Source organism: Gallinula chloropus (assembly GCF_964237585.1).
Source record: "Gallinula chloropus genome assembly, chromosome: 2".
NCBI lineage: Eukaryota > Metazoa > Chordata > Aves > Gruiformes > Rallidae > Gallinula > Gallinula chloropus.
In genome coordinates, this window is record NC_140086.1 from 69947364 (window position 1) to 69967879 (window position 20516).

At 42.3% G+C, this 20516-nt stretch overlaps 1 protein-coding gene across 1 annotated transcript in view; it reads left to right on the forward strand.

The window, feature by feature from the left end:
* Positions 1–20516, forward strand: part of MOCOS (molybdenum cofactor sulfurase) — a gene marked incomplete at its 5' end in the record, with an annotated part of 232679 nt that overhangs the window by 76788 nt on the left and 135375 nt on the right. The window contains one exon of the mRNA XM_084280179.1: positions 10766–11407. Within this exon, the coding sequence (XP_084136305.1) occupies positions 10766–11407 (642 nt within the window). The remainder of the gene's footprint in view (positions 1–10765; positions 11408–20516) is intronic.

A 20516-nucleotide genomic window follows, 5' to 3' on the forward strand; every position in this document is an offset into this window, starting at 1 on the left:
AAATGCCAGGCAATGTGTGAATAAGCCAAATTTACTTGGTTTTGACAGCAAATCCATTTTGTAAATAGGTCGTAGGCAACAACCAGTAAGGTTGTTACATGCCCATTCTCCTGTTTTCTGGCACCAACAGGGAAAAGAGGTTGACTAGGGTCACACTGTCTGGAGTATTTGACATAATGTTTTAAAAAAAATTTGCTGTACTTTTTTATCTGGTTGAAAACCCACCACAAAGAAAAATCCCCCTCATAGCTGGAGAGATCACAGAAGTACACAGTTTAAAGGCCAAAGCTGAGCAAGAAACAAATGCCATCAAAGAAGAGTTTAACAAAAAATATTAAAAAAAATTGAAAGAACGGTATGTTATTTTTATTTAAGAAACAAAAAGGAACCTAGTTTATGAGGGGTTTTTAACACTTTAAAGAATACTTAATTTCTTATCTGAGGTTACTTAAAAGGTTAAGTACTGTAAAAACTTGAGAATGAGGAACCATCAGAACACCTAAGTGTGCTTTTTCTTTTTATCTTTTTTTCCTGAAACAGCTATTACAAGTTTAAACTTGTTATACTGCTGGAAAATAGCCAAGTGTCATGCTCCCCTTTCCAAGAATCAGAAAACAAAGTGAAGCAACATCTGACAGGTTAGCAGCAAATATTCCTGGGGTAGGTAAGCAGTCCTCTTGCCAGTGATGCTTGCTGGCATTAGTAGAATTAATTAGACACTGCAACACTGAAGAATGATTCTTTCCAGCAGGAGCTCAGAACATGGGGAAAGGTTAGAGATCAGGCCTTGCTGAGTAAGATTGGAAAGAAGGATGATTGTGCTCCAAAGATACTAAAGCTGAGGTTAAGCGGGATAAGAGGATAAAGTGGGTAAGAGCAGCTGTGTACGATGCACAAGGCATTTAGATGCCTTTGTCAGGCAATGGAAGGAACTGGACATAGCAAGGGTGAGACGTCTCAGCCTGAAGTATTTGTCTAGCTGAGGTCAGATGAGCTGCCTGATAGAACCTGTAGCTTTTGTGTGACTCTAAAGGGTGTTGTGTTCTGGTGTCCACAATGTAGATGTTTTAAGGTAATGCAAGTTTACATATGCACATCATGGTCTGGGTTGGAAGGGACCCCAAGGATCATAGAGTTCCAACTCCCTGCCACAGGCAGGGCCACCAACCTCCAGGCTTGGAATATAGACAAGGTTGCATCCTTTAATTTGTTTGCGTAGCCTGGGAATAAAATATCACACGTTACTGGTAGAAGTGATACCTCTGGCTGGTACTGTGCTGTCTTGAATGTTCACCACTGAAGTCAGTCGTGATGCATTCTTCATTTCTTTTCAGGGGATGTCTAAATAAAAAACTTATGGTGTGTGCTGGGTAAGAGGAGTTTCGAAGGGGAAAATACGGTGGCTTTAGTTGTTTGATGTATCCTATGAAAAAAAGACCAATGAAAATATCTCATGCTGAAGTTTCCCTAAATATCAACTGAACTGATATGCTAGCCCGTGTATAAAATCTTCCTATGTTTGACTTTAATTTTGCTTCTTCATGGAGAGTCCTAAGATTCAGTGCAAAATACTTTGCAGTTCAATACTTGAATGATTTGCAAACTGATTCAGATTAATTTGTCATTTTCTATTTGGCGGTTAGTTTGTGCAAATACAGTTTGTAATCATTTGTTCATGATCTGTTTGGTGTTTATGGTTAGTCCTCCTTAAAAGGTTGTATAAAATGTGGCTTATTCTATTTCTTTTCTGGTTGACTTGAGTCGCAGGTGGTGAATTTTCATTTCAAGAACGTATGGTCTAAATTTGCAGAGTGATTAGTGTCCTAATTAATAAAAGTACCTGGATTCACGAGAGTTTCTACAAATACCTGGCAATTGTTCAAGCACTGGAGTAATCAGTGGCCGACCTTACAAAAAATATCCACACAGTGGTTTTAAAATCATGTATCTATTGGACTTCCCTCTCTAAACAGAAAAATAACTTATTTACTTGTGGAGGAAACAGTTACCTGGAGGTTTCTGCCATATCTGGAAAGTTAGCAGAGTTACAGGCTCCGTTGGTGACAGATTTGTATGGTAGAACGAACTGTGCCAACAGGAAGCCTGCAGTGTCGGGTTTTATGGTTTTCATGATTTCTTGCGACTGTTTTTCCCTTCTTGTTACATCTGGTGCCCTAATACCATATATTTGAGCTTGCTCCCTCGGTATGTAGAAAGATGTAGCACTGTTGGAGAAGGTTCAGAGGAGGGCTGTGAAGATGATTAGAGGGCTGACGCACCTCCCCTATGAAGAGAGGCTGAGGGAGCTGGGCTTGTTCAGCCTGGAGAAGAGACCTCATTGCAGCCTTCCAGTAGATCCAGGCCTGGAGGTTTGTGGCCTTGCCTGTGGCAAGGGGGTTGGAGCTCTATGATCATTGGCTCCCTTCCAACCCAGACCATTCTATGATTCTATGCCTGGTGTGACACGACACTGAATGCCTTTTGGACATGCACTTTGTAATGAGGGTCAACACCTTTCAGTGAGGGTGTGGGCTTCTCACAGTCTTTTGTTCATCAAAGTGTCTTTTCCTACAGGAAGATATTTTTGGCCATTAAAGAGCTTCTGCTCTTCTGAAGATGTTGTGCAAGGGAAACTCCAGGCATTTCACTGTGCTGCCAGCTTTGCATAATCAGAGAAGGGTTTTATTTGGTGAAAACCAACTATGACCCTTCCTAAACAAACAGGTATTTCCACGGTGTGTCTCCAGTGAATCGGGCAGTGCCTAGGAGAATAAATGTGATGGATTATAATGCTTCAATTCAGATGGCTGAGCATGAATGCCTAAAGAAAGTAATGCTTTCAAATAGAAAGAGATGGATTTTTCCACCACCTGCCTATGCCAAGCGGAGCTTGTGGGGCACATTCAAGCTAATAATTTATTTCATATGTTCAGGGAGCTAATTTCAGTGTTGCCATAATCAGCAGTTGTGTAAATGGGTGAGATCCTAATCCCTCTCATGAAAGCAGAAATGGGAAGAAATTGGGTTCAGAATGAGTGCCTTTGAGTAAAATGGTCAGAAAACAAGTTTATGTGGATGTAACTAGTGAGGATAAATAGAGCAGCGCGTGCCTATTTCACAGCACATGCTCTGAAAGGCTTAAATTTGTACATTGTCAGTATGAGAGAGGAAACTGAAACAGAAAAGGCGACTGAGCAGACTTTGAGAGAGAACTCTGAAGGATTTTTTATCCCAGTGCTCTTCCTTATACAGGTTTTAATCCATGGGCAGAGCCTTCAGTTTGGTGTACCTCTGGTTAGCTGTGCAGGTCACAGAGGCTATGTGGCATAGGTGTTCTGTTGGAAACATTGCTTTAAGAGAAAAAACCCAAACCTGCACAAGGGCTTTTTTCATTAAATTAATGTTTTGCTGGAGGAAAACAGACTTGGTAGATTTTATTTTTTTTTTTTCCTGCTTAAATGCATTTGATTCTTAAAAATACGCACAGTTTTCAGTTTGCTTTTGTGTTTGGATTGGGAATTGACAATGACAATATAATGCAGTGTTGTGACATGCGGAACCGAATAGCCCTTGTCTTTACAAAATAAGGGATAAGGCATTTCCTACTGGGAAGGCTTGTCTATTTAGTCTGGTGAAACAGAACGTTCCACTTACAGACAGAGGTGTGACTAGTTAAGCTATGCTGTCACTTCTTCTGTCAATGAGAGAAGTTAAGGTAACTTTGGGATGTGTGTTAAGCAATGTATGCTTCTTTATGCTGTCTTTCTACGTTGGCTTAAATGAGGATGCCCATATGTTCTGTTCTCTTTTTCTTCATAAACACAGAGAGAACATGTACAGAAGAACTACTGCTGCACATAAAGTTAAGCCTAAAAGCTGGGTGTGGGTCCTGGTGTCTCTAACAACCACAGTAGTTTACAAGACCTTAGGATCCCTCACGGAGGTTCCCGGGAGTTTCTCCACTGGCTGCTTCAATAGCTGGAGCAGACCCTTACTTAATAAATGAGGGAAGTTAAAATGCTATTAGGCAGAGATGTAGATGCAGCCACTGTCTGAACTTTGCACTTGCAACATGTGTGCAAATGATTAAAACACCAGTTATGAAAAGTGTTACCCTTTCACACAAACCTTATTCCTTAGAGAGGCATCTTTTCGGGTTTCCAGAGAACAGAAAATAGTGTGATGAAATTTCTGAGGGTCAAGCTAAGTATCTCTCAGTACAAGTCTAAACTGGATTTGTGCTCCTGGGTAGCATGACAACAGCGAATTTTTATAATAACCAGTAATTTTTATACGTAAATATGGAGCTGAAGAGGAGCCTTTACAAAGGCCGTATTTTCATCTTGATGATTAGAAATTGAAATGTTTGCACCAATTGGATTTAAAGTGTGGGAGGACCCAAACCTAGCACTATAAGTTGCTTTTCAGCTTTTTACAGGTCTTTGCAAAATGGTAAATTTGAGGAGAGTGGGAAAAGCCATGTAAATCAATTGAACTTTGGGAGGCTGCAGTAGAAACATTATAGTATGAAATGGAAACGGTATACTATGAACATCTGTCTTTGTGGGGGTGCTGATGCTGATCCGTTGCTAACATAGAGCTAGTGGTGAGGAGAAGGATCATGGGGATTCTTTCACGAGGTAATAGCAAGCAGGCAACAGCTTTGGAAGATATCACTGTCATCTAACTTTGGGCGACATGATGTACATCAGGTGGCCTTTACCTTCTGCAGAGCTGCCAGTGGTAATGTGGAATGTCTAGTTCTGATTAAACTGTTATTCAGGCTCTTGGATTAGACAAGTGAGGTAATATGGCTTCTTCAAAATATAGGATTTAATTATAGATATCTTTAAATATAAAGCCTATGATTACTTACATGTGTATTAAATGTATAAATGAGATAGCAAGCTTGGATGAAAATTAATTGAATTTCCATACTAATAGTAAGGCATTTTGGCTCAACTGCACTCATGAAGATCCAAAACTCTCATGGCATCTCTTTCAAAGGATTAAACACCAGCTAGCAGACAGGTCTCAGAATACAAACGCGCGCAGGAGAGTGTTGCTTGGGTGAGGGCATTTTCGGTGTCTTCCCCGTGGACTAGCTCCTTAGCCATGTGTTACTGACATCTGTGTTGTGATCTGTGCGCTCACTGGGAGGCGAGAGGAGGGGGAGAAGGGGTGGTGGATCATGGTGTGTCTTTGATGAACTGCAAAGATGGAGTGTACAGCTTCCTTCCCCCACCTTGCCAGCCTGAAAGCAAGGTACTTGGTCAAGTTTCTCAGCCTTTGTGCCATCTTCCCCATAATGGCACAGCTATATCCCCATGTTTAAGGAAACAATTATCCTCCTAGTCATTTCTTCCAAGGAGTCCTTTGAAAACTGGAAATTTGTAATACTGTAAAATATCACTGCTGTTTGCAGCTGTGAGCTATAGTATATCAAGCTATCAGTTCTCTACCACAACTCTTTAGTCCTGCTGCCCACATCTACCTTATACATGGCTATAAATCTTCCAGGAGTGTAATAAAGGTGAACTGCATTTCACTGTAATGGGGTATGTCTTACGCGAAGACAAGAGAGCTTTAGGAATTCCATGTGTAATAGCCAGTGCCTCACAATATTTATGTCAAAAAGGAGGATGTAGTACTGTGGGCTTCAGAGGCCATTCAGAATTATTGCAGTTTTCTAGCCCTGAGTACTCCAATTTTATCATAGCAGCGCTGCTCCAGTTCAGGAGTTTGTGGTATTCATTTTACAGACGTTATTCTGAGGTGATCATAGCTCTTCTGCTCTACATATCTGAAGTCATTCTGGAGAAGGAAATGCCCTTAATTCAGTCAATAATGCTTTATTTATTAATTTTCCTATTTTAACATTAGAAATACTTCAGATAAAATTTAAGTCTGGCTTTGAAAATTGTACCTCTTTTGCAAGTACTGGAATCATAGCAATTTTATGAGGCATTTAGAAACCCAAAATGCAAATAGATTCTTCTGTGAATCTAATTAGGTCCCTATTTCCTATTGAAGTCAATTAGAAACTTAGTTGTTTCTCTCACTTTGAGGCCTTTAATAGCTTTTAAAAAATGGTTCTGATTTGTTTGGGCACTTTTGAAAACTTTACCTTAAACTTGACTTTGATGAAGACAGGCTGAGAGAGTTGGGTTTGTTCAGCCAGAAGAGAAGGCTCCAGGGGACCTTACAGTGGCCTCCCAGTATCTGAAAGGTGCCTGTACGAAAGCTGGGGAAAAACTGTTCATGAGGGCATGTAGCAGTGGGATGAGGGGTAATGGTTTTAAACTCAAAAAGGGGAGGTTTAGGTTGGATATTAGGAAAAAATTCTTCAATATGAGGGTGGTAGATCACTGGAGCAGGTTGCCAAGAGAGGTGGTAGATTCCCCATCTCTACAGATATTCAAGGTCAGGCTTGATGGGGCTCTGGGACCTGATCTAGTGAATATGTCCCTGCTTATTGTAGAGGGGTTGGACTAGATGACCTGTAAAGGTCCCTCCCAACCTTACACATCCTGTGATTCTATGATTTTTTTGTGTGTGTGCAAGTCAATTTCTGGCACTGAACTGAATAGAGAAATGCATCGTTGCTATATCATGGATTTTATTTCAGATCTCTTTAGCTGTTTCTGACTTTGAATGATTTAAAACTAAACAGTTTAAATACTAACGATGTGCATGAGCTTTGTCTCTCTCATTTATGAATTAAACATAGAGCTGTCACTATTCGTGAGCCTAAACAACCCAAAATAATATTTATCGCTCTGTAAAGTTGTGAAAATGTTTAATAAAAGTACTCACTGGCTCAGATATTCATGGCTGCGCAACAGCATCCCATCATTAAAGCCCGATACACCCTTCCTGCATCCCAGCTATTGTCATTTCACAGTGTCTTCTTGTCAAATGAAGTGCTGCAGTAAGCAAGCACAATTCCTGCATAGAACTGCCCGTTGTTATTTGTGAGCAGAATTTGGCCTTTTGCCTAGCTGAGCCTCACCTCCCACTCAGCCCACGTGGCACAACAAGGTTGGCTGGGAAGGAGAGCAGAGAAGGTGTAGAAGGTGGAAGAGGAGCAGGCTCGATGAGAGCCTTCAGCGTGCTTTTTGTTGCTGCTGTCAGCCTGCCCAAAGTTACCTATTAGGAATTTGCTCCTGTCACCTAGCTCTTTAACTTGAAAGGTATTCTATGTGGGCATATAAGCCCGCTTAGAAATGAAGCTGGCAAGGGACATAAAGGATAATAAGAGTTTTTTCAGATATGTGAATAGTAAAAGGATGACCAGGGATAATGTAGGTCCCTTGCTGAATGAGGCGGGTGTCCTAGTAACAGGAGATGATGAGAAGGTGGAGATACTGAATGCCTTCTTTGCCTCAGTCTTTACTCTGAAGGCTACTCACGACTCACAGATCCCGGACGAAAGTAGGAGTGGTTGGGGAACGAAGGGCTTCCCTCTAGTTGAGGTAGGGGTGGTCCAGGAGCAGCTCAAAGGGATTAATGCACACAAATCCATGGGCCCGGATGGGATACACCCACGTGTGCTGAGAGAGCTGGCGGAGGTGATTGCAGAGCCGCTCTCTATCATCTTCGACAGGTCCTGGACTACAGGAGAAGTGCCTGAAGATTGGAGGTTAGCCAATGTAACTCCAGTCTTTAAAAAAGGCAAGAAGGAGGATCCCAGTAACTATAGGCGAGTCAGCCTCACTTCTGTCCCTGGAAAGGTGATGGAACTCTCCAAACAACTGGAAGAGAAGAAGGTCATGAGGAGTAGTCAGCATGGATTCACCAAGGGGAGATCGTGCTCGACCAATCTCGTAGCCTTCTATGATCTCATCACCGGCTGAGTGGATGGAGGGAGAGCAGTGGATGTCATCTACCTTGACTTTAGCAAAGCTTTTGACACTGTCTCCCACAACATTCTGATAGAAAAACTCAGAGAACAAGGGATAGATGAGTGGACAGTGAGGTGGGTTAGGAACTGGCTGTCGAACCGGGCTCAGAACGTTGTGATCAGTGGAGCAGAATCTGACTGGTGGCCTGTGACTAGCGGTGTTCCCCAGGGCTCGGTGTTGGGTCCAGTCCTGTTTAATATCTTCATTAACAACCTTGATGAGGAAATAGCATCCACCCTTAGCAAGTGCCGATGATACAAAGCCGGGAGGGGTGGCCGACATGCAGGAACACTGCACTGCCATCCAGCAAGACCTGGACAGGCTGGAGAGCTGGGCAAGGAGAAACCAGATGAAATTCACAAGAGCAAGTGTAAAGTCTTGCACCTGGGGAGGAATAACCCACTATATCAGTACAGGCTGGGAGATGACCTGCTGGAGAAGAGCTCTGTGGAGAAGGACCTGGGGGTCCTGGTTGATGGCAGGTTGGCCATGAGCCAGCAGTGTGCACTGGTGGCTAAGAGAGCCATTGGGTTCCCGGGATGCATTAGGAAGAGTGTGTCCAGCAGGTCGAAGGAGGTTATCCTCCCCCTCTACTCTGCCTTGGTCAGGCCCCACCTGGAGTACTGTGTCCAGTTCTGGGCTCCCTGGTATAAAAAAGACAGGGATCTCCTGGAGACAGTCCAGAGAAGGGCTACAAAGATGATTAGGGGCCTGGAACATCTCCCGTATGAGGACAGGCTGAGTGAACTGGGACTGTTCAGTCTCGAGAAAAGAAGACTTAGGGGGGACCTAATTAGTGTTTATAAATATCTTAGACATGGGATGCAGGGGGAATTGGCCAACCCCTTTTCAGTGGTCTGTGGGGACAGGACAAGGGGCAATGGCTGTAAACTGGAGCACAGGAAGTTCCACACTGACATGCGGAAGAACTTGTTCCCAGTGAGGGTGACAGAGCCCTGGCACAGGCTGCCCAGGGGGGTGGTGGAGTCTCCTTCTCTGGAGATATTCAAGTCTCGTCTGGACGCCTATCTGAGTGATATGAGATAGGGAACCTGCTTTGGCAGGGGGGTTGGACTCAATGATCTCTTGAGGTCCCTTCCAATCCCTATAATTCTGTGATTCTGTGATTTGTTGATTTTTTAATTATGGTTTTTTTGGAATCACATAAACGTTTTCTAATTTGTGTTTATATTTGTGTGTAATGATTCCAGGATCTATCCAATATGTCTGTATGTCATACACAAAATTATGTCTGTAGACACAAAGACATGGTCTCTTTAGTAACCCACTTTACCCAGTTCCTTTCTCCTAGAATCAAGAGTCTCATGCTGTCCTGCTCTCTCCCTGAAGGAGTTAGGATTCTTGCTTGCCTCACATACCACCTTTCTGTATCTAGGTGAATGCGAGGAAAGGAGAAGAAAAGGCAGAATGATGTAAGGACTGAAATTCGGGGCATGGCTCTAAGTGGCAACCTGACAACTAGCTTAACTTCCACAGAGGCTGCTGCCTGGGTTGAGGGTTTCCGGTTCCTTCAGTCAGGCATCCTGTAGGACATGGAGGCGTGCTTCTGGCTGTATTGCAGGTGGTGGTGGGAAAGGCTGTACGGCTCATGGCGGGGGAACGAGGAGTGGATGTGATTCAGTGACCAGAGAGACCAGTGATGAGTGAGCCAGGCTGTCATTTCAGTACTCTGTACAAAAACTTCTATGATTGTCCCCATCTTCATCCCTAACCTGGTTTCTAAGGTCTAATGGAGAAGTTTGGTTTCTGACCTCTCTGAGTCTTTAAAATGATGTCCAGAGCTGTGACTGCTTGCAGCAACTATCCCCTGGTAGATCTATTTCAGAAAGATCCTTACGAAGTCTTTCAAATGGTTTCTCAGAATACTTGAAGCTTAAATCCATGACCTGCTGATGTCCTTCCTAACAGCTAAAATTCTTTCTTCATGGAAAGAAGAAATAAATGGTGGTTACATTTCCTGTTAATATTAGCAGGAGTTTTGTAAAAGTTAATTCAGAGAAAGTTCATCAGGTGAAAAGAGTAAGAAAGGCGACTGAATGGAAGCTGCTCCTCAGCCTCTGAAAAGATCTGCTGCAAAACTGTAAGAGATTCACAAGCTAGCATGGGTACCATGTTCACAGAAGGTAGTTTAGAGCCAATGAGGTGCTGTCAAGACATTGATGAGCCTGTAGATTGGAAGTGTCTTAAGAGACTGACTTGCTTAAGCTTTCATAGTCTGGCTCACTGGAAGACATCAGGTTCCCAGCTTTGCGTGTGTAAGGTACATACATGTTGCTTCTTGTTGTCTTCTGTTTCTCTTACTGATTGTACAAGCAAGGGTGGCAAAGCTGTTTCTCCTACTGATTGTACAAGCAAGGGGGGCAAAGCTGTATGCTAAGGCTTCCCTGTTGAATCCTGTGACCTGTCATTGGGATGCCTGGTATTTAAGGAGATGTTTTTATTTAACTGAAAAATATTCTGCCTGCTCCAAATACTCTGCAAACTAAAGACCCTAACAGTTTGCAAATAAAACTGTGGTCTCCCAAGGACAATATCATTTTAATGATATGCAGGCTTGATTCTGATCCTACCAAGGGACCAGACTGGCCGCTGTCTTCAGTGCCGGGCAGAATTGGCTTCTCTCCTTAAAAACACAGCCACGTTCCCACGTTTCTCTTGTGGGCAAAATGATTTGGGTTACACTTGTTGAAGTTTATTGTGCTATTTGGCAAAACCCATCTACTTCTATTTAGCTCAGGTGTCACAGTAGAAGAATTTATGCTGAGGAAAATCAAAATATATCATAGAACAATAAAATAGAAAACTCAGAAAATAACTGGATTTTTTTCCCCATTTTTTAGAATATTGCAACACTTTCACACCACTGCTGAAGATTACACCGTCATTTTCACATCTGGATGCACAGCTGCACTTAAACTGGTAGCAGAAGCATTCCCTTGGATACCTGAAGGCACAAAGCAACCCAGCAGTCGATTTTGTTACCTAACTGACAGCCACACATCTGTGGTGGGTATGAGGGGGATAACTGCCTCAAAGAATGTCTTGTCTGTTCCAATAAAACCAAAGGAAATCTTGTTGTCGGAAAAAAGCAGGTTACCAGCTGAAGAACAAAACTGTAAGACACCTCATCTTTTCTCTTATCCAGCCCAGAGCAATTTTTCTGGTACCAAATATCCTCTTTCATGGGTACAGGACATAAAATCTGGAAAACTCTGCCCCATCAAAACACCAGGGAAGTGGTTTATTCTACTAGATGCGGCTTCATATGTGAGCAGTTCTCCATTAGACTTGGGAGTTCACCAAGCTGACTTTATTCCCATCTCATTCTATAAAATCTTTGGATTCCCCACTGGTATAGGAGCGTTACTGGTAAACAACCGGATTGCCCCCTTCTTGAAGAAAACCTATTTTGGAGGTGGAACTGCAGCTGCTTACCTCGCAGGGGAGGATTTTTATTTCCCAAGGAAATCTATAGCAGAAAGGTAAGGCTTTGTTTAATGGACCAAGAGGGTTTTTTCTGATTCTTTTTGTGTCGGACAAATATTTTAGGGTTGGTGGTATCACTGGGCCGTGATGCCTGTTCTTCTTTATACAGCTGGATGAGTATTTCACATCTAACTCAGTTTTCTTGGTATCGTCTTTTTTTCTTTCTAAAGAACATAATTTGAAATATCTGCCCTCCTGATCTAGTTTGTCACAACTGGTAAAAAATATAAGGCTTCATTCAGTGACATGAAGGTCAGTCTGTGCATTTTTTAATTTATATTTAAGGTACTTCAGTGGAACCCTGATCTGTTTGTGACACTCTGCACCTGGAGCAGCCAGGCCAAGCTTGATCACACAGTGTAATGACCCTTGGAGAAATTGGAAAATAAGGTCCAGGTATTTCACTGGAAAGGTGGCGTGCTTTACTCTCAAGAGAAGCTTTATCAGAGTAACATGTTCAGTGAGATTAATTACCTAGGACAAATATTTGTACCACTCTTATTCCATGACTGAGGTTCTGGAGACATTGTGAAGCTCTCCTACAGAAAATAGAGGACACCTACAGAAGACAGAGGGGAGGCATTTCGTTTGAAATGAGCTCCTACAGGAGGTCAAACATGCATGCATATAGGAAAGTCTGAGTAATGGATAAGCTTCCCCTGTTCCCTAGCACATCTAAACGCCACTCTCAGCAATGCTTGGTCCCCCTTCCTCTCCATCATGCCAGTAACAGCTTACATAAATGCAGTAAAGGGTCCTTCTTCCTGTCTCACATTCAATACATCTGCACAAAGGAAACGCTCAAGATCAGCGTTTAATACTAAAGTCCTTGGGAAAGGCTAGAGGTGAGAAGGGGAAATTATAAGAAAAGCCACTCATACCTTGCCTTTGTTTGGGGATGTATATTCAACAGAATAAAGTCCTGCATCTCCCATGATGTAAATGTCTTACCTTTCACTGTGCTTGCAGCAGCATGCAGCATGTAATGATGCTTCATGCATGTGCTCTTCTAGGTGTGTGCTCTGAGTGCTGCCGTGGGGTTTTGGGTGGTTAAATGCAGAGGCTGGCTGCATTAGCCTGGCTCTCTTCAAGTATGAGGCCATGCATTATTTCTGAAATGGAAATTGGTGCTGTGAATGTCCAGTTAAACTTTTAATTCAGAAATAAAAACAAGGAAATATTGGTGTTCTGACCTCTGCTTCTGCTCTTTCAAAGCAAAAAGGCTTTGAAGTGCAGCACTCACTGAAAGTCAGGATGAAAGGGCATAAAAATCACAGGATCCCAGGGTGCTACTGCATCACCTGTGAGCCAAGGAGAAAACCTGCTTTAATTTGACCTGGGCAGGCTCTAATTTCTGAGTGGTTTTTCTAGAGGTAATTGACACATGACTCCTGAGATTGCAGCACAGATAAAAAAATACCTGAAGTGCATTTTAGATCTCAATTCTTCTGTTATACCTTTTTCTTTTTTTTTCTTTTTTTTTTTTTTAAAATTAGGAGGGGAAGGGTATGTGGGAACCTTGGTGGAGGGGTTCTATCTCTGGTATCTTTTTCAGGAACTTTTGGAGGCTGGCTAATTATAAGCCTTTCAGGTGTTCGAGGCTCCCGCTGCTTCCAATGGCTTATTTTACTGGGTCAGAAAAGGGGCCTGCTTTAACCTTTCTCTACTACAGAATTATAAACAAAGGAGTTTGTTTGATTTGATTTCTTCATCAGGCTGGGTACAGAGTTTCTAATGTTGGTATGAGGGAACCAAGCTCAAATAATCAAATCTGACAGCTGGATACCCAGGCACATGCTACTAGTTTGCATTAGACACCAAAGTGTAACACAGATGGTCTGAGCCATTGTACATAGGTAAATATTTACATTTGTCCCTATCTAGTCCTTTGGTTATTATTTCAAAATGCAATATTTAAAAATCCGTGTTTAGAGCATTATTGATGGTGTTGGTAATCTCTAGTGAACTGTGGAGAGTTAAAAGCCCTGCCTGGAGAGGCTGGAAGTTTTCAAAGATAGGTCAGGAATGAGGAAAAACACTTCCTCAGAAAAATAAAACCAGCAGCATTGAAATTCCCAATCAATGTCCTCCCGGTCAATGCCCTCCAATCTATGTCATCCAAATTTATTTAGCTTTTCTTTTAGTTGTTACAGTTTTTTACTTCCTTATGATTTTAAAGAGTGTTCCTCGTAAAAAAAAAAAATACAGAAGTAGAGCAGTTAAGAACAGAACTGCTACAGTTCAAATGAAATGCCAGGTCACCATGACCAAAGCTGATATGACTACCTGATCTGTGGGCCACGTTTCCATTTCTCTGCTGCTGAATGAAACGCCTGGGTCGTTATTTCTCATATAAACAGGAACTCTAGCCAGGTTTTATGCCTGTCAAATTTCAGCAAGGAGCCTCCATCCTTGGAGGTATCCAAACCCAACTGTAGAAGGGCCTGAGCAACTCTCTCCAACTGGATGCTTTGGGTGGGAGGTTGGACTGGAGATCCCCAGAGGTCCCTTCCAGCCTCTGTGCTTCTGTGATTGATGCTGCGCACCTCTACTGAGCTCCATCTGCATTCTCTCTTTGTAATGTCTTTGTAATTTCAAAAGGTTTATTTCTTTAAAATGATTTTTTTATAAAAGCTTGTTTACAGTGCCTGATTAACATCGGGACTGAATGTACTGGAATGTGCTGTTTCGCGTGGCAGTTCACACGGAAACTTACACTCTAACAAATACCATTGGAAAAGTGGATTAGAATACGTGTGTCTGAATGCTGTTAGCAGAAGGTATTCCCCATCCACGTATAATCAAAGTGCAGTGTACTAAAGAAATGGCTTTTTCTAAGTCAAGGTGAAACTTGAGTGGAGATGTGTAATGAGGGTGTTTATTCATCTTTCCATGAGTGTCAAAATGGTTACCTTTTGTCTTAATGGATACAGCTTCTGCTAGTGTTTCTTGTACTTTATTTTGTTGTTCTTGTTGTATAAATTATTCTATCGCAGAGTCTTTTACATTCCTTTAATACCCTTAAATCACTTCCACGTTTTCCCATTCCATGGCAGTCGCCAGTCTTCCTATCTCAACTTTTAAAATCATGTTTATTGTATTTTCATCCTTGCATCAAACAGCTTGACAAATTATTATTATCGTTCACAAATCTAGCCTCATTCCCCATGTTTTTTTCTTCTGCACAGTGTGAGATAATAAAATAATATGATTATGTATAGCAAGAATTCAGCGATAAAATATTCATCATCTGCCCTATTTTTCTTTTGTATCTGGGAGTGCTATTCAGAATCTGATCATCCTGGAATTTATGACTAAGGGAAAAGAAGCTGTTGTGTTATCTGTAAATTGGATATCTGCATCTTAGTCTAGCGCTGTGAAATATCTAGTGCATTAGCTGTTGTGTGGTTTTTTTTCATTTCCAAATGGATTTTCAAAAGCTTTGGAAATCCAGATGGCATGACTTAGTCCCTGACCAGTTTTAGTGTCTCTTGCCTCTGCTGTCTGAATGATTTGACAGCCACGAAGCAGCACCCACACTTCTGTAGCCTGTGATGCACTGTACTAAGCTGGAGCAGGTTTCTTTATTCTTGATGCTGTAGCTTCTGTTTTCGAGGCAATTCAGTGGCTGATATATATGACCTACAGATAAAAGGCTAGATCCCTTAAGTTCTGTGGGAAATGCCTTTAATTAGGGCCCACCCATGTACTATGATGGAAAACTACGCTAGATATCACCAGGGCAACTCTGTGCATGCCTGTGCAGGTATGTCTGTAGTTAAGCAGTTTGGAGCATCAGTTGCTTCCTGAGTTTATGCGTGCTGGAGGGAAGGGAAGCAAGGAGTGGAAAAGATGAGGGAGAAGGGTAGGAAAGGATGACAAGTGTCACTAGGATCTCAAGAGCTGGAGACAAAATCCCAAGGCTGGGTGGTGGATATGGAGCAGCTTGAGAATCCCTTGGCACAAAGCTGGTCTTGTGTTGAATACTTCAGCATTGTTGCATGTTTCTGCCAGGGTCTAGAAACAGGTGCTGGTTTATTCCATAGGAATGAACTCTGAGGCACTCTCCTGCACCTGACAGACCTACTGCAGCCACTGACAGGGACTCATAAGCCTGAACAGGCAACAAGAGGTCATGAAGTCTCTTTCTTCTCCTCAACATCTCCCCACCCCATGCCACCCCTCCTGCAAAGAGAAGAGGCTGGAGGCCATTGAACAAAGCTGTGTAGGACTGATTCTCACATGACTGCTCTCCTTGTCCGAAAGGCAGACAAAGTCCCTTTATTTAGCTGATAGCACTTAATTCTGACAACTTTAACAACCGTTTTTCAAAGCAAAAGCTGTAGAAAAATAAAGGAAAAGGTTTTGGGGTATTTTTTTTATTTGCTTTCTGAGTAAGTAACTGTAAGAAGGTTCAAGTAATCTGTTTTTCCTTCCCTTCTCTGCTGAATGTAAGTATCTGCTGAAAAGCTTCACACAGTCTGTCTTGTTACCTCGCAGGACATCCAAGGTGGCAGTTGACATTTTCTGTGTTTTCCTGCCAGCCATCACTGCAGCCAGCCAGCTTCTCCAGTATTTGATGCAAAGGAAAGGTTTGTTTCATTATTTTTGTAACTCTCACTGCTGAGGAGGCATTCATATGTCATTTAGCACTCTAATCCTCCAGGTGATATTTTTTCCAATCGTGAAGTTGATTCATTGCTCAAAAACTCAGAATAGTTGGAATAAACTGAAAATTGTAAATGAATGAGCCAAATGGAATCACAGAATTGTAGGGGTTGGAAGGGAACACGAGAGATCATCGGGTCCAACCTTTGAGGATCACTTTCAATCTTGATTCATCATGGGGTTGACCTTAAATTACTGAATCAGAGATAAACTGAAAGCAGTGCCTCCCTGATAAATGCTTGTAGAACACAACCAAACACTTAAAAACATGTTTGTGAACTTGGATTAGTGGGCAGTCACAGAAAGAGAGGGAACAGTATATGTAAATTTTTGGAGATGCAGTACAGTTGACATCGATGGCTTCCTTTGGTCAGTCAGCCCCCACCTCTCTTCATTTGTACAACTCTTGGATGTCCTTATTTGCATTCTTAACCTCTTGCCTGGAAACCTCTATCAGTTTTGAAGACAGCCTTTATTCTTTTAAGCAGCTAGTGATGTTTTAGCATTTCTTTTTAGCTACAGAGCTGGAGAAGATTAGGGGTTAGTGTCTTTCAGGTTGTGCACAACCCCAGTTCAGTGCTTCCTGCAGAGGTTCAGACACACATCTCCAGGAGTACAGAGTCAGCTGTAACTACCAGGCTCTTCCAGCAGAGATTTTGAAAAAAAACAGGAATCACCTTCCACTCTGCTCCTGAGTGCCCGTTCCCATGTTTTGCAGAGTCCAGAGCCACAAAAGAAGGAGCTCTCCTGAGGAAGCTCTTCACTAGGCCACATGGACAAGTGAGAGTGGAGTTGTGTTTTCATCCTGAGTGCTTCTTATCTCACGGTTGGGAAATCCCAATCTGAAATGGGTCGCAAGTGGGAGCTTAAAGGTGTAAATGCTGGGAAAGAACCAAAAAGATAGGCATCCTATTGGTTCATGCCTCAGACATCCATGACAAGCAATTTACATCACCTCTGAGGATGTAAGGTGTTACACATAGGCGTACTCAAGTGTCTCTGTGCTAGGCCGCACTCTACAGAAATAAATACAGAGGGAGGTGTTTCTTCAGGCAGGGCCAGGGGTAGTGGACCTTGCATGCTTTTCAGCAATATTAAATTAATAAAAAACATAAATGCAAAGAACTTTAAACTGTACCATGGATTCTTTTACTTGGAATTAGGCTGCGCTCAGATAAGTAGGTTTCCTCTTTCATTTCGGAAGTCTCGTTGAAATCAAGTAGTAATCACATGCCTAATGTAGTCACATGCCCAGGGCACAGAGGCTCATGTAAATCACATCAAGCATCAATCTGTATTGTTAAGCACATCCATCCCAGTATATGTCTGGCACCAAATTATTAATTCATGAAGTAAAGCTTGTAAATTGCGAGGGAGCTGCAATGCATGTATTTTTAAACAAATGAAGGAGATGTGGAGCTCTTTATTAAATGTATTTTTCTTAAAATATAAAGTGTTTTGAGATTATATCAAAAAAAGAAAGGAATTCTTTTATATACCAGGGCTTGATTTTGCCTTTGATCAGAGTAAATATTCTGCTTCCGAGGATGAGTCTTTGCAGTCATTGTGGCTAACGAGTCATCTTGACATAGTTTCACCCCAGGGAGTTCCTATACTCAAATTCAGAATCAAATCTTTTGCCTAAGACTTCTTCAAGAGGCTCTGTAAATTTCTAGCACCAGCTATTGGGATTTTACAGCATTTGTTTTCTGGTGATAAATTTGTTGTAGGCTTTTTATTGTGCTTTGTAGATTTTACATTTGTGATTGCTTAACCTGTTTGATATACGAGGAAAAACAACGGTAACTTGGCTGGCATGAAAATGGCATTTTTTTTCTTCACTGTTTGTACCGAGTACTTAGAATATCTTGATATTAGCATGTAAAAGGGTGAGACTAGCTTTTTGACCCAGACGGTATTTACAACACGCAAGTCCTGTTCAGATAATGTTAAGGGATTGATTTACTTCAAAGTGCAGGAATTAAAGCTTTTCCTCTCTCTTTTTACCTCAGGCAGTTCTCAAGAATTGCTGTAAATACTCCATGGTATAGTATGTAATTAGTCTAATTCTCTTCCTTTGACTCCTGAAGTCTTAGAGACAAAAGCTTGAGCTAAGGCAGACATACAGAAGAGCTGTAGCTAGTATCAGGGGGTCAATTTAGATATTTAACATTATTTTAACCTCGTTTTTATGTGCTCCAAATCCTCTGGCGTGTGTGTGTGTGTGTGTGTGTGTCTGTGTGTCTGTGTGTGTGTGTGTCTGTGTGTGGGTGTGTGTCTATGTGTGTGTCTGTGTGTGTGTCTGTGGGGGGGGGGGCGGGGGGGGGCGGGGAGGGGTCCTGTGTGTGTCTCTGTGTGTGTTTTCTAAATACTTCCACGGTGATTCTGAATTCATTCCGAGTTGGTTACGGAAACTTTATTGACTCCTTCAGAGTGAGTTTAATCTTGGTTTTCAGATTGCACTTTGAGATGTGCAAAAAGCACCAAGCCCAGGCAGGAGGTAACAGAAATGCGAAAAAATAAAATGAAGATGAGAAAATTGGAGGAAAAATTGAAACACCATGTCTGTAAGGGTGGCAACCCTGAGCCCCAGTTGTGGTCATGCCAGTTTGCTGCTGTGAGGGTGGCAGCTCCCTGTGGGTAGTTGGGGAGTACATCATGTGGGGCTCCCTCAGTCAAGGTGGGGCAGGGGGAATACATTGGGAAGGGATTTTCTTCATGAACCATTAGCAGAAGGCAGGGAAATTCTAGATGTATGGCTGAATGTCTCCATCTCTTCACATGTCTCCGATCTGCAGGTGGGTAGCGACGGTCCATCAGAAGTTGTCATGAGTTTTGGATCAGGGCTATTCCTGTCCGCACGTACCAAAGCTGCTGGCATGCCTTCTGCACAGACACTACTGCAGTGGGCTCCAGAGCGCACATCGCAATCTGTGGTTCCCACAGGTCTTTCTGTTTTGGGGAGTAAATGAGTCAGGGCTGGCAGGCCTGACAGCTCACAACTGTGAAGGCAAAGTTAAATTTCACATGTCTGGATGAGAGCTGAATCCCTTCTGGTACTCTCTCTTGCCTGCTAGAACAAAGAAACGGGGGCTGTGAACCTCACAACAGTCCATTTGCTGATGGAGAACCAGTACCTTTGGAGCACAGCTCCATGGCAGGCCCAGGGCACCTCTCCAGAATCGCACATCCTGGTTGTCTGGCTGCGCAGCCCCAGCATTTTGAACCATCTCTGTCTCAATAGGTTTTTCATTTTCCCACTGAAATCTGTTGCATCTGCTGTGCTGGGTGGCTCCTGCTAGAGGCTGAGTTTTGCACAGAATCGAGGTGTCTCTGCCAGGTAAATCAAGGACCATTCGGAATGTGTAGAGGGGAAGGTCTAGGTGGGTGAGAACAGACATCACCCACCCAGGCTTCCCTGCAGGAACAGTGATGGGGAACAACTTTTAGACTTAGGAAAGAATATGGAGTTGGGCTTTAAAGCAGAGTGATGCAGAGCAATGAAAGCAGTGAGGAAGGGAATATTGGGGTCTGTTCTTCAATTCAGAAGACAACTGAAGCATATGTATTTAAATTGATCTCTAGTCCAGAAACAACTCTGATCATTAAGAGGGCCTTTAGCTTGTACTTTTAAGTAAAGTAGGTTTATGCTAATTTCAGTGCTGTATTCCTACGTGGATTCTGCCAGAAGCAAAACTAGAAAATACTTTTTTCCTCCCTTTATAATAGACACTGTCCCCCTACTTCTTGTGTAGGTTTGGGTTGTGCTTTTTGGTGGGCAGAAGGTGGCACGGTGGGGTGACTGGCAATTAAAGTAACTGGCTGAATGCCATCTAAATTTAGTTCCTCCACAATGGGATGGGGCTGGGTCATTTCCTTTAACATTTTGTCCTTAATGTAAAGAATCATTATACAATCAAAAAGTATACTGCTCCAATAGAAACTGATACTAGGGTTATATCAGGAAGTGTGTGACCACAAACGATGATGTGTCACCTCTACTATAACATACTAATGCACTGTGGTGTCATATGAGTTGTTATTAACCCTTCTTGCTCACTGCTATCTGCACTTTTTGGGAAGAAGGTGCTACAAAGCAGTGTTTTGCAGCCTAGTTTACATGCACCTCTCAAGATACATGAACTCACCTTAAAAGCTTCACAAAAGGAGACTGAGACACCTTCATATATCATGTAGGAATGATATACGTGATGTTTCAGGAGAGATCTTCACCTTCACTGTAATTTTTTTTTTAGTTCAGTGGCTTCCTTCCCCTCTGAAACATGCTTCTAAAATCTTTTTTGAAAGGTATTCTAGATCAGACTTATTCTTGTCAGCATCCTCAGAGACAAGTTTTATCATTTAAGATAAGGATATATAGTTGCAGTCTAAATAAAGTCAGAATGCAGGAGAGAAAACTGAAATGCCCATAAAGGT